Source organism: Manacus candei, unplaced genomic scaffold (genome assembly GCF_025592945.1).
Source record: "Manacus candei isolate 608988 ecotype Guabito, Panama unplaced genomic scaffold, ASM2559294v1 h1tg000055l, whole genome shotgun sequence".
Classification (NCBI taxonomy): domain Eukaryota; kingdom Metazoa; phylum Chordata; class Aves; order Passeriformes; family Pipridae; genus Manacus; species Manacus candei.
In genome coordinates, this window is record NW_026138103.1 from 545,658 (window position 1) to 560,319 (window position 14,662).

General features: G+C 48.4%; 2 protein-coding genes across 2 annotated transcripts in view; both read right to left on the minus strand.

Moving 5' to 3' along the window:
* Positions 1 to 6,102, minus strand: part of LOC127477596 (hydrocephalus-inducing protein homolog) — a 38,892-nt gene extending 32,790 nt beyond the window's left edge. Inside the window, exons 1-5 of the mRNA XM_051802103.1 lie at positions 5,195 to 6,102; positions 3,766 to 3,900; positions 3,027 to 3,226; positions 1,630 to 1,754; positions 158 to 269 (exon numbers count right to left, since the gene is read on the minus strand). Coding sequence (XP_051658063.1) covers positions 158 to 269; positions 1,630 to 1,754; positions 3,027 to 3,226; positions 3,766 to 3,900; positions 5,195 to 5,629 — 1,007 coding nt within the window. The 5' untranslated portion in view covers positions 5,630 to 6,102. The remainder of the gene's footprint in view (positions 1 to 157; positions 270 to 1,629; positions 1,755 to 3,026; positions 3,227 to 3,765; positions 3,901 to 5,194) is intronic.
* An 8,079-nt stretch (positions 6,103 to 14,181) lies between these two features.
* The window catches only part of LOC127477597 (kelch-like protein 10), a 38,334-nt gene continuing 37,853 nt past the window's right edge, over positions 14,182 to 14,662 (minus strand). The window contains 1 exon segment of the mRNA XM_051802104.1: positions 14,182 to 14,661. Within this exon segment, the coding sequence (XP_051658064.1) occupies positions 14,556 to 14,661 (106 nt within the window). The 3' untranslated portion in view covers positions 14,182 to 14,555.

Here is a 14,662-nt window from a genome sequence, read left to right on the forward strand (position 1 = left end):
AAAGCACTCAAAAGCACAAGCACCCCCTGAGGCCATAGGTTAGTTTTACCCTTGGGCACTGCATGTCACTGCATCTTTCAGACCAACCTGATCTTCTGTGGATACTCCTCTGCCTCAGTAGCAAAAGCCTTCCACTGGAATCGGGCTGTGATGTTACTTCTGTTGTGGATGGCCGTGGTTCTGTGGCTTGACAAGTTCCAGAGAGTACTTGTCCAGCCCGATGTTGAAGTCCTTAGCTTTTTCAAGAAGTCTGGTGTGGGTATCTTCACCTGGAACAAAGCAAAGAGGAGTCTTTGCTCAGCTCCCTTGCTGATGGAATTACAAGGAGCAGAGCAAACCACAGGTAACAGAAGAAAGTGTCCAGCTTTTAGCTGGATAAGTAATTCCACGGATCAGTACATTTATCAAATCCCAACAGCTCCGTGGGTACAGTGTGAGGATGTCCTGGACACCACCTTAAGCACCTGATTTCTGGGTGGGTTTGTGGAGATTTGTCCCCAGGTGAGAGTATTTACAGTGAGATTTGTCAGGTGTGCTCAGGTGACCCACTCAGATCCCAGGCAATTCTGCATCAAATTCATTCGGGTGACTCTAAGGAGCCCCACTCAGTCACAGCCCAGGGGCTCCTGAAGGCACCCCACGGGGCTCCTGCCTCTCCCAATCCCGCTCCCTGTCCAAACCCATGGCCACATCAGTCTAGAAATATTTGATATTATTCTGATCTCAAACACCAAGCTGAAACATTTGAAATGAAAGAAAGAAGGGCAGAGAGACAGACTAAAAGTACAGAGCAGCTTTTACACAAAGACTGAATGGGGTTCTTCGACCTAGAAATCAAATGGGAGACAGATGGGAGAGGTTTGGAGAGCATGAATGGCCTGGGAAATGGGAATAAGGGACAATTTGTCACGGTTTGTCATCCAACAGGAACCCGAGGGCCTGAAAATGTTCTTAGACTGAAATGACATGTATGTGTAAAGGACAACATAGAAAAGGGGTCTGTGGCAAGACAACAGAGAAGCAGCTTAGGGGACAGAGGTGAGCAAGAGACACATGGCATTGGAGAGAGTTGGATGGAAAGCTCACACGTCACAGACAGCACTGTCCAGGAACACAACTTCAGCCCTGCACATCCACACTGCAATGGAGAATCAAGGTTCCTCCTTCCTCCACTCAGCAACTCCCAGCAAAACAGGATTCCAAAAATCTCATCCCTGTTTGAGGGCTTTATCCACTTTATCAACCCCCTAAACACTAACTAGTTTGCACTTTTCGTTGCGGTGAAGCTGGGACGGGGCGGTGCTGCTGGAGGGGGAATTCAGGTGGCTGGGACAGTGGGGAGTGCTGGTAGAGGACTGGGGTGGGGGTGCAGGATGGAGGACACCATGCTGGCACCAGGGTCCCCCCAGGGATGGACCAGCACACAGCAACACAGCACATCCAGGACAGGGGCAGACTCAGCCTTGGCCCCTTCTTTGCTCACTTCTGAGCACTGAAACACAAGGAGGCTTTGAAAGGAACAGTTCTACAAGTAGTTTGCAGAGCAAGTCTAACGTTATTCTGCTTAGAAAGGGCTCTGCTGTTGGGAAGGACGCGGGGTGAGTGCCCCGTGCAGTGCCCAGCACTCACCTCTGTCGCAGTGCACTGCCAGGGATGTGCAATGGTGCCCGGTCTGCAGCGGGTGATATTCCACTGTCACTTGCTTGGCTTCACCAACATCGAGGGTTCCCATGGCTGGGCTGGCAGTGAAAGGGCTGCAAGACCAAGAGAGAGATCAGGACTCTTGGGGGAGGTTTGGGGACGATACTTGCAGTCTAGTTCACTTCAGCTGACTTGTGCAAGGCAGGAGCAAAGCAACCACAGTCAGCAGAAGACAGACAGAACACACAGCATCAGAAACAGCTACTGACTCTCTTTGGAGGAGATGCAGCCCTCAGAAAATCCTGTTGGATGAAATGAACTCATCTCCCCCATACTCTGCATGGAGGCTCAAGGGTCCGACTGCCAGCAATCCCAGCAGAGAATGGTTTGGGAAGAGCATAGAGAGGGTTAAGAGCTATTTGCATGCACAACTTGACACTGACTGTCTCAGGAATCTCTTTCCCAGTGCCTTCTAAACCTCATTCAAGAGATACAAATGGCATCTCACCTGTCCTGTGAGATTACAGCCTAGGAATCAAGAAGGAGAATAAAGTCTTCCTTGAAGACCAGAGAATAATGAGTTTAATTTGCAGTGTGGTTGTTTGGGGTTGTTTTTCCCCTTGTAAACATCCTGGTTTAGCCTAAGAAAGGGCACCTTTTATCACATTTCAATGAAAGCTGCTGGAAGAAAAGGAGCAATGAAAACTCTGAAGGAGTGCAACTGCAAATTGGAGCAATACAGTGACCTGGACACAATACCCAAAAGGAGGGTCCTGTTTACAGCCTGAAGGATTCAATCCCAGCTAAATGAAGTGCCATTAAGAGCAGCTCATCAAGGGAGCTGAACAGGAGGTTTCTGTGTATTCCCCAGCCATGCAGTCTGGGATTCTGGAGTGTCATCCAGGCTGGTAACTGTTTGCTTGGCCCACCAGAGAAACAAGGGAAATCATTAGGCAAATGTGTTGGTGCAGCTTGGATTTAACAGGAGCAATTTGGCTTTGTCACCAGGTAAACAGCTCTTGCCTGACAGACACAAAAATCAGTGCTTTAGTGCTTTGGGATAGCTCAGGTGAGAGGTGCTTCTGCCCAGTGGGTTTATTGGCTGACAGTGGGAGGCAGCCATTTCAGAAGGTGATGGTGCTCAGGAGGGTGCAGACCAACCACTAACGTGTTCCAGCAGTCCCCAGGAAATCTGGGAGAGACAAAGCTCAGGGCTTGCATCCTGCTTAAAACACTAGAAGCAACAGCAGACCCCACACGTCCTGCCCCTTTCCAGCTGTGGCTGCAGTGCAGCAGCTCGGATGCTCTGGTTCCTTTGGGATACTCTTTCCCAACTCTGCCATCACCCAAAGGTGTTTTGCACTAAGACAGATGAGCTGTTTTACCTCTCAGTGCTGAGGCTGTAACAGGCTTCCAGGTTCCCGGTGTTGTGAACCAGCAGAGCCTTCTGGGTGCTGTGGTTGACTGGACACGACGAGAAGTCCAGCTGGGCAGGGAAGTCCAAGACTGGGCGGGCACCAATGGCTCGGATTGGCACAGAGACCTTTTCCCTTTCACTGCTGCAGACAAGCTGGTGGAAATGATCCTGCAGGAAAAGAGACTGGCACAGCATTGAGGGCATTGAGTGCCATCCTCATGGCAGAAGAAAAAGGGCTGTTTTCTATGACCCTTTGTGGGCATGAATTGACCTCTCCCACCCCAAAAACGACCACTAATTCATACTAATAAAGGCTGGAGAACAGAGCATGTGAAAAAGCATCAGTTTTGCTCCATTCCAATGGGAAAGAATAAAGCTCTCTGGATCATCTTTTTGTTCCTCTGGTATTTTCCATATTTAAATCCCTTCCACTGAACCTAGAGATGGCTAAACCTCAACGCCCCTCCCTGTCATTTCCCTGCTGTTCCATCTGCCTCTTCCCTTGTGAACATTCAAGAACAGGCACGGAGGGAAAGCACAGCCCTCTAGGCCCAGCTGCAGGGCCTGGCAGCACCACGCTGTGCCAAGGTGTGACCAGCTCCAGGCTGCCTGCCCCCAGCCCAGAGCCGACCTCACAGCACGGGCTGGGCTATAACCAGTGTGCAACAAACGCCCTGGCTTTAGAGAGAACGTTCCTCCAAACTCACCTTGCTCCCCTCAGGGGTGAAAAGGATGTTTATAGTGCAAAATGAGCCCGGTGGGATCTGATGGCACACACCATCGGGGCCGACCAACTTGAAATAAGGTGAGCTGTCCATGGTGACCTTCACCAGCTGAGTAACCTGCAGGAAAGACACAAAATGGTGATTTTGCCGCTTGTGGAAACAGGAGGAGACCTGGGTGTGCCCTGGTGACAGCCTTCCTTGACCACTTTCCCAAAGGACTTTTAGCTCTGGAGGTTCAAACACAGGCTACACAAGGGTGAACTTGGATCCCTCTGCCTGGGCAAAGCAGCTCGGCCAGAGGCAGTAGGGCAGTGCCTGCTGGGAAGGAAGGTCAGGCACCAGCAGTATGGAGACAGAACACCTGAACCAAGTCATCCTCATTTCAACAAGCCCAGAGAATCTGCCTGCTTCTGCCTGCACACAGCCACGCAGCCCTGTTCCAGAGGGAGAATGTGCTACCTGAAGGCAAACCAGCACATTGTCCTGGGGGCTCTTGCTGCCTGGTGATTGTGGCCAGGCAGCTGCCAGTGCAGGCAAGCCAGACTGCTGGGCATTCCTGCAGCCACCCTGCTGCCAGTTTCTGCCCTCAGGGGAACACAGGCACAGGGACAGCAAACAGGCATTTGCTAGCACAGGGGTATCAACCCCTGAGCACCAAATCCCATCTCACAACCTCTAAACCAGGTGATTTGGACTCCCTGCTGTCTATTCCCACCAGCTTGCTCTTGGCACAAGAGTCATTTGAGAAATGGTTTCCTTGACTGAAATTCAAAAGGTCCCAGTTTTCCTCTTTACGGTGCAACACAATTTCTGACATTTTTCAACTTCTTCCTTCTCAGCTTTCGTGGGCAATTGCAAAACAATCACACTTTGTTCAAGTGAAGGCGGAAACCCTCAAGAGCACATTGCTCTGGATGTCAAGTCTCTGAAAAACGCATCAACTGAACACTAAAACCAAACCTGACACCCAAGAAACGTTTTTAAAAGCTTTCCACGTAACACACAAACTCCTCCGTTTCCTTATCCTGTACCTCATAGTTAAGTAACTACCTTTGCTTCCCGTAGTGCCCCCCCTGTGCCCGGGGCCGCACCGGGGACCCAAAACCCGCCGCTGCCCCCTCGGTGCTGCATCGGGGCCGGGCCGTGCGGCCCCCGCGGGTGCTGCAGGGCCGGGACGGCAGCGCCGCAGCCGCCGAGGGGCACCGGGGCTCCCCCGGTCCCGCCGCTCCCCCTCACCCCCCACGGGCAGGACACGGCCGGGGGTCCCCGAGAGTTCCCGCGGGTCCCCTCAGCGAGCGGCGAGGGCTGGGAGGGGGGGCCGGCAGAGGCAGCGCCCCCTTCCCCTCCCGGCTCCGAGGACATTTTGTTTTCCCTCCCAAGGACAAAGGACAAGGAGGAGCGCGGCACTTACCTGGCGAACAGCAGCCCGCTGGCCGGCACCGGGGGCCCCGAGGACGGGGCGCTGCTCCGATGCTCGCCCTTCCCGCGGCCAAGGGCGGCCCCGCGCCCGCCCGGCGAGGGAGCGGCGCGGGCAGCGCTCGCAGCCCCGGCGCCATTGCTGCCCGCCCGTCCCAGCCCCTCTCGGCAGCCCCGCTCGCCCCCAGAGTGCCGGGCCCGACTCGGCCCTCGAGCGCTGCACCCGGGGCGCCGGCCGGGTGTCCCCCGAGCGAGCGGCGGGCAGCGCGCCCGGGAGCCGTGCGGGAGCTGCCGCTGCTCCCCGGCCATCTTGTGCCGGGCGTGTGAGGGAGCCGCCGCCATCTCGGCTCCTCCCTCCCCGCCCCCCGCACAACATGGCCGCCCGCTCGCTCCTCCCGTTGGCCTCGGAAACGGGATGAATTCCCTCCATCGAACAGGATGAATCGCAGCTACTCCAGAAGGAAAAGAAAAACAGCCCAGGCCTTCAAAGCCACAAGTATAGAACGGAGATTTTTATTTCAAGCAACTTTCAAGCCTGTTTCCATAACGATCTGCATTCTTGTCTCCTGTGTGCAGGGAGCACTGTAGGGCATTTCTCCATTGCTATAGAAGAGTTGACAAAATGATGCATTATTCAGCAAATTGCCACATGCAGGGAAGAGAAACTGTACCTTTTCTTCTGAAATCTTACAAACGTGTATTTTTTTAATTTTTATAGACAGTCTGACAAAGCCCTGAATCCCCCCGTTGTAATGCACCATCTATATAAAAGACCCCTTATATTACTAACTCAGAACAAACTTCTTCATATTTGTCAATACTCGTTAGATATGGGGTCCAATCAATTTTTGCTGTAGTGATTCACCCCACGCTTGGATTAGAATGTCACCTGAACAGAAATAGCTCCTGAGTCAGGCTCATGTTTCCTATGAGCTTTTCTATTTTCTGCCTGCAGTCAATTCACTACAAACTGGCTCCTGACAGAGCTTTACCCAGCTGGGAGAGCTCATCAGCCCAGGGACTAGAGCAGCTCTGGACATGCTGGCCTCCTAAACTCCAGAATCAGCAGCTTTATGTTGCAGGAAAGAGATTAACATGCTGAAACAAATACTCTCTCTCTCTGACCAAGCCATTAACAGTGACAATCTTGTCTCAGCTTAAAACCATTCACAGCTCACTTTTTTTTTAATATTTAGTCACAGATTAGTGTTAGAGGGTGAGCTGGGAGAAAACGTGAGCAGTCCAAGAAAACAGTGTTTAATAATAATAATGCCTCTAAAAAGAAGCTATCACCTCTCTCTACAAATGTGTCTTGGATTAAGGTCTAGAAACATTGAATTTAATGACAAAAGCTGAGATTTTGATCTCTCCTTGTTACTCCAAACACATGGGTCTTAAGTTACACACCTGTGCCTTTAATTCAGCACTGAGTAATTACATTTAGGTTGGTGGAATCACTCCAGGTTTTTCTTGGTGTGCCTAAACTGAATGTTGTCCCAAGGATTTGGAAGCATATGAAGTGAATTTAGGAATGAACATGTATGTCAGTAGTTGCAAAATGCAACTGAAATGAACTGTCCCAGTCTGTAGAAGGAAAGCAGAGGTCTAAATTTCAAGAGTAAAAGCAAGCACGTAGCTTTGCACATGTAGGTATAATTGCATCAGCATTCCCTGTATTTTCCCCAACACTTCTTCTTCTTTCCTATTTTTAATAATAATGGCAAAAGGAATAATATAAATTTAGGTTCTTGGGTACTTTACCTTTTACTCATCTCCTTCAGGAAAACTTTAAAACCTTCCCATAAAACAGAATATTGGCTATGAAGAGACCAAATGGGAGACTCAAGTGGAAGGAAATAGGTCAAAATAAAATGCATTTAACTGAGAAACTGTCTCAAATTTTCTTGTAATGTGCCACATGCTACTGGGACTGCACAGTGCATTTGAATACTCTGACGTAGTGTGGGAGACAAAGGAAACCAGAGAACACTTTGGGGTGCAAAAATGCATGGGAGACATAAGTTTCTGTGTGTAGGAGCAGTCAAATGCTTGAATAATTCCGAATCAGAACATGCACAGAAATGAAACACTGTAACTTTATTAAATGGCTTTTTTTTTTTCTTAAACTCCAATTATTAGGATATTGTGCTCCAGGCAGCACATCAGGTGCTGATAATGAACATTCAGAGACAGGACTTTTGCTGCACGAATGAAAAGTGTTCTGCTCAAAAGATTAATAAAGGACTATCTTCTTGTGTATACATATATATACACACACTGAACAGAATGAAAATTGGAACCAAAAATGAACCTGAAGTCGACTCAACTGTTGGTCATAAAGAGGAATTAAGTTTAGGAGAAAACATAACCTGATTAGGAGGTTATGAAAGGCACATTAGTATGTGCTGGAGAAGTAATTTCTATATATGTGTCATGGTTTGAGATAGCCCCAAAATCCAATCCCCTAGCTCCATTCCCCCTCCCACATCTCAACCTAATGTGAGATGGGTTTTTCCAGACAAAACACACCAGACTCAAAGTGGGGGAAAGGGAATATATTACAATGACTGTACAAATAAATACCATATCACATTATACACACGATCACAACTATCTCTACCACGACATATGTATTTACAATGGATCAGATCTCTTCTCCCCTCCAAATAAAAGTCCAGGAGGGAAAGAAGGACAGATCCCTTCCAGTCCTTAAGCAGCAGCATCTTCTAAGGCAGCAGGTTCTGTCTGTCTTCTCCACATGCAGCAGCTGTGGCTGGCTTTCTGCCAGCACTCCCGAGGGAGGTATCCAAGCTCCCTCGGCCCCCTTGATGCAGGCAAAGGGGTCTTCCGTGGGCTTCGTAACCCCAGACAAGGTCGTTTCACCACGGTCATATCACGAAGACACAGGGGGGTCTTCGTGACGGTCTGGGATCTCCAGGAGATTCAAGCTTGCAGGGCCTCTGTGCCCTGTCTCTCAGGCTGCCACCGTGGCAGCAGTGTGAGGGGGGAGCCAAGGTCACCCCCTCTGCATTCCATCTGGCCGTCCCGGTCCAGCTCCCAGGACGCTCTGAGCTTCTCAGCTCCTCTCTCTCTCTCCGGTGCTGCATGTCTAAAACTCTTCTCCTTAATAGGAGTCCATCTCCCTCTTCTCCAAGAGGGGTCTCAAGGGAGTTTTGGGGGATCTGGTATCAGTCTTACCCCCAGAACTCTGTCTCTCAGCTGCTGGCTCTCTTTCTCCTCGGCTCTCCTTCCAGGAGTCTTCTCTGCGGTGCTGCATGTTGTTCCTGCTGCTCCTCCAGTTCAGGTCTTCTCTCTCCTGGCTCTTAGCCAGAGTCTCCGGACGCTACGTCTCTGCTTTCTGCTCTGTCTCTGCTGCCCATGGAGAAAACATCTCCCGGCTTAACTACAGACACTTAGTCCAGTCTAGCATTGTTCCATGTCCCTGCAGTCCCCCCCAGCCAGGGGCTGGGAGGCCCCAGAGGGCCCGAGGGGCTCAGAGCCCCTTCCTCGTGGCTCTACAACATGGCCACTTCTCCAACAACAACCAAACTACAACTCATCTCTTCCGGTGAGCTTGTGGAATGTTGACATTTTTGCAGGAGCGCCCATTGGGCAGAATTTCAAAACTTCCAGGGGTTTCCACCCCTTGGGGTCTACCACTTTTCCTAGCCTCTGGGGGAAAACAAAGTCCAAACCACTACAGCTTTAAACAAGCAAGTTGAATACAATGAAGCCAGAGAGATGCTGTATAGGCAATTGGCTCTTGAAGAGGGGAATACAAGCTGTGAAAGAGCCTTGCAAGTCCTTCCTGCAGGGGAAGGCTGCAGCATTACTGAGCTGGTTCAACCCTACCAAAGAGTTGGCTCTGAGAAGCACCAGTCTGCCTCTTTAACTGCGACCTTAAAAGCCCAGCTAGGAGTACAAAAAGAAGCCAGACATAAGGAAAGTTGTGTTAGATGTGGAGACACTGATCACTCTCAAAGGGATTGCCCTTGGAGACCCTTAGTAGCAACATTTCACGAATACCCTAACAGCAGGGAATGGACTGAGTTGTACCAAGGGTGCCATAAGCAAGGCAAAGGATGTGCCACAAGCATCACACTGCTTGTGGTGGTACTGCTCGCTGTCCTCCTCTGTGCCACCACCTTTCACGTGCAAGAGAGGAAGCAGCTTGGGGCGAGCCACAATGTGCCATCAACCAGCCCCAAAAATACCCCTATACTCTGCACCCCCCAGAAAGGTGACAGGTGGAGAACGCTGCGACGTGTAAAAGCAGGAAATGCAGTCATAAAGCTTACAGGAGCACTGCAGAACAGACTGCCTTCATCCATCATGCTCCCAGCAAATTGGCCGCTAGTGGTAACTGATTCAAAGGACTATTTCTTTACCACCCTTCTGCACCCTGATAATGAGCCAAGGTTTACATTTCCCATCATGGCCCTGAACAATGCACAGCCTTTGCAAAGTTATTGCTGGGCTGTCCTTCCTCAGGGGATGCAAAATAACCCGACAAGATCTCAAACAGCCATGATACATCATTATGTAGATGACACATTAATAACCATGGCCACAAGAAATGAACTGCCATTTGTTATTACTGCTCTAACCAAAACTGTCCAAGATGCAGGACTTCAGATTGTTTCAGAGAAGATCCAACAATCACAACTTTGGACTTGCCTTGGACGGGAACTAATGCAGCAAAAAGGTTCTCCACAGCTGCTGCAGCTCGAGGTAAAAAACACTTTATAGTTACACGAATTGCAGAAGCCTCAGGGGGCTGTCAACTGGTTAAGGCCTGTTTTAACCATAAGCACAGGGGACCTACACCCTCTGTTTGAGCTGCTAAAGGGGGACTCCAGCCTAAGGTCTGACAAGTCTCTGGCTGCAGAGGCAAACCAGGTGTTAGACATTTGTGCCAAGGCGATACAAATCAGACAAAACAGGAGAAATCCTGAACAGCAAATCTGCCTAGTCCTTGTTTCCAGCAGGTATGAACCATTGCAGTTTTGTTTCAGTGGGATCAGACCGGCAAGACCCACTGCAAATTCTAAGTGGCTGTTTTTGCCACACACACCCCACCTAAAAACTGTGTAGGCTGTTAATGAGATGTTTGCAAAGCTTGTCATTAAAGGCAGAGGACGACTGCAGGAACTGGACGGAAGGGACCCGGCTATCATTTACCTTCCAGCCACGAAGGACAATTTGGATAGGATGCCAGCTGAGGACGCAGGATTCCAAGCTGCCCTGGCAAGTTTTGACAGTGACATTTAAATTCATCTCCCTAAGCACAGATTGTGGCCAAAAATCGGTAATTTACCTTTAAAAGCCACACCAGATGCAAACCTGAACCAGTGAAAAGCCTCAGGGCCTTCACAGATGCATCTGGGAAAAACACAAAATGCTGCAATGTCTTGAGTAAATCCTGCCACAGAACAGTGGGAATGAGAACTACAGACCGTGAACCAAGGCTCTGTGCAGGTTCTGGAACTGACTGCCGTTCATATTGCCTTGGGAAAAATTTCTGAACAACCCTTAATGTTGTATCTATGTCTGTTATACTATAAGGTTCATACCCTGTCTTGAAAGTTAATTTCCTTGAGATATTGTTAACCCTCACCTGTTGTTTGAAATGCATTCTGTTTGGTTCTTGTGATTTACAAAAGGTATGATTTCTATATAATACACACAAAATCACATGCTGACATGCCAGGGCCAATAACTGACAGAAACTGAGAAGCTGCTAAAGCAGCAATGTTTAACACCATACCCAGAGTTCTAGAGCAAGCAAAATTGTCTCATTCATTTTTCCATCAGAATGCACATTCTGTAAAGAGACAATTCAAAACAACGATTAATAAAGCTCAGACATTATCAGGGCATGCCCAAACTGTCAGAAAATCACACCCATGCCATCTCAGGAAAGCATTAACCCTAGGGAGTTAATGGCAAATGAGATCTGGTGAACAGATATACACATCTCTGAACTGGACATATTGAAATATGTACATGCCAATAGATACACATCCACAAAACATAACTGCCACAGCATCCACTGGACAAAACCAAGAGTGTAAAACACAATGATTTAGTTGCTTAGCAACCTTTGGTACCCAAAAATGGATTAACAATAATAATAAAACAGCTTTACTTCCTATCAAATAGGAAAATTCTCACGTCACAAGCATTCCACACTAACCCATAAGACAAGCACATCACACATTGAAACACATACTAGATAAAAACAAAAAGGGGGAGAATCTGTGTAGCCTGCAAGAACATCTGTAAAAAGCCATGTATGTTATCAATTTTTTAAATTGTGACAGCACTGAAAAGCGTAAGTATGAAAAGCAACATAAACCCCAGGCTTGTGCCTCTCCCGACCCACCGGTCATGGTAAGGAACTTGATTTCAGGACAGTGGACGAGATCTCTAGATTTTGTGATGGGGGAGGGAGCTCTGCCTGTGTAGCTACAAGAAAAGAACTTAAGCAGATTTCTTCCAGGTGTGTAAAATCCTATTCAGGTACACGACCACAGCAGCAGGAACCAGAGTAACGCAGAAGTTTGAAAAGAGTTATGTTTATGTTTCAGGTTTACATTAAGGAATGACCAATGTGGTAAGAAGCAGTCTGTAAAATGTGTGTGTATGTGTGTGTGTGAGTGAAGGTGGCCACCGATGAATGAAAATGAATGAAAAGAGTGAATGAATGAAAAGAGTTGTTTGACTGGTCAAATATTAAAACACAAAACACCTCACAAAATAACATTACCTCAGCCACAAGGTCACTTTTAAGAAAATTTAGTTTTGCTAAGATTATCCTGTTTTCTAAATAAAGTTGAATTCCCTAGTTATAAAAACCCTCAGATTAATAAAGGTTGTAAGTTTATACACGGTTGGCCTAAGGCCCCTAAGTTAATAAAGTTATTTCTCCAAGTCGTACTACCCTTTAGGAATATAAGAAAGTTTTATAAGGTTTACCATAGAAGTATAAGAAACCAAGCAAGCGATGTGCTGGGTCATTGCAAACCTTGGTAGTTTACAATGTACTGTTCTGAATGTTTGCACTGTTGTTGTTTTGCACTGTTTTCGTGACTTCTTTAGATAATTAAGAGCAGGGTGATGTGGGAGGCGTGTCCAGGGCACAGAGGACGTGCCGGGGCAGAGGAGCCCAGGGGACCATGTGCCGACATAGGTAACCTCATTGGCTAAAGAAGTCACATGGTGTAAAAGGATAAAACCACACCGAATTTGAAATAAAGCTCTCTTTGTCTCAGCACCGCACGAGGAGCAGTTATTCCTTGTTATACAAGGACTTTGTGTCCCCTACAGGGTGAGTGGCTTGGCGTCGGCTGAGGAGCTCTGGCCGTACGAGTTCAGGTTGATATAGTCAAGAGACTTGAGAAATTTAGGGTTGCAAGGAAATAAAGAATTTATTGAAGAACAAATAAGCAAAACGGCGAGCCGGGCGATCGGAGGAAACCCCTTGTTCCTGCCACAGTCCACAAAAGGGAACAACAGGGCAGCTCTTCTTATACCCTTTCACAACCACCTCCCCCCAATGTCACGTCATCTGTCCATTGGCTCCAGTTACACGGGTTAGATTCTGTTTGGTTCCCCTTTCACAGGCTGTAGTGGTTTGAACCAGATTTTCCCCCAGAGGCTAAGAAAGTGGTAACCCCCAAGGGGTGGTGGCACTTGAGCTTTGAACCAATCTGCGCTCCTGCAAAATGTAAACATACCACAAGCAAACGGAAGAGAAGAGTTGTAGTTTTGTTGTTGTAGGAGAGGTAGCCATGTTGTGAGCCACGAGGAAGGGGCTCGGAGCCCCTTGGAGGGCTCTGGCCCCCTCCCGGCCCCCGGCTGGGGGGACTGCAGAGACTTGGAACAGTGTTAGACTGTTTGTAGTTAAACTGGGAGATGTTTTCTCCACTGTGAGTGAGCAGAGACAGCAGCGGCAGACGCAGCGTCCAGAGACTCTGGCTAAGAGCCAGGGCAGATAAGAACTGAACCGGAGAAGCAGCAGAGACATGCAACTGAGTGAGGGAGACACCGAGTTGTCCCGGAGAGCCGAGAAGGAGAGTCAGCAGCAGAGCTACAGAGTTTTGGGGGTAAGAACTGAACCAAAGCCCCCAAACTCCTTTGAGACCTCCGGGAAAGGAGGGACATGGACTCCTATTTTGGAGAGTAGTTTTGGATGTGCAGCACCAGAGAGAGAGGAGCTGAGAAGCTCAAAGGCGTCCTGAAGCTGGATTGGGACAGAAAAGGAATATAGGGGGAGTTGACCTTGCCCCCCCCGCTGCTGCTGACAAGCCTGGCAGCCTGGAACAGAGCACAGGAGCTCTGGTAGAACTCTTGAGGCAAAGGTTTGCAACTGAATGCTGCCCAAGATGTTCTGACTCAGGGGTGAATCCCCTGAGGAAGGGACTTTCACGAAGATGCCCCTGCATTTTGTGATATGCCTGTGGTGAAGCGAGCCTTGTCCCTGCTGGCAGTCCACAGATGAGGCCTTTGCTTGGAGTCGAAGGAGAGCCAAGAGGGGGGAAAGGAGACCCCCTGTGTCTTGAAGACCCTTCGTTTGGAGACGACGGGCCAAGGGGCTTGGAGATCCTCTTGTGTGTATTGAAAAGAGATCCAGCTATCAGCTGCTGCATGTGAAGAGGACTGCTGCCGTAGAGAAACTGCTCAGAGACTAGAAGGGATCTGTCCTTCTTCCCTCCTGGACTTTTATTTGGAGGGGGGAAGAGATCTGATCCATTGTAAATACTTATGTCATGGTAGAGATAGCTAAGACTGTATATAATGTATTGTAGTATTTATTTGTATAGTCATTGTAATATATTCCCTTTCCCCCATTTGGAGTCTGGTGTGTTTTGTCTGGGAAAAAAAACCCATCTCACATTAGATTGAGATGTGACAGGGGGCTAGGACTAGGGAATTTAGATTTTGAGGATTTCAAACCATGACACGGGCCGACTCCTGTTTGGTTCCTCTTTTCGCGGGCTAATCCTGTTGCTGGGAGACATCAGCCAATAGTCCAGTAGTCAATAGTCTCTATGGGCCGTGATGCTGGAATTTTCCATTGCAGGTAGTGGTTTTTCAATCCAGACCTCGTGGTCTACCCCTCCCCCTGCTTTCTCCATTTTGATTCCTACAAATATGCTTAGAACAAGTACTTTTAAGAACAACAAGGCATAATGTGACAATTCATCTCTGTGTTGTGGTTTGTTAGTCAGCAACTCAACAGATCTTGTGCTTAGTTATTACACAACTCTCAAACTTGTGCTTTTAACAAAACGCTAAATATAACATTATAACATTATTGATTTGTCTCTTACTTCGATCTGCAAATTTATTCTTTAATAATCTATAAAAAGGTCATAGATTTCTGACAGGGCACTGATGATGAGATCTTTGCACTCAGCACTCTCCTTCACGTACTCGTGAGCTTCGACGTTGTTCACAC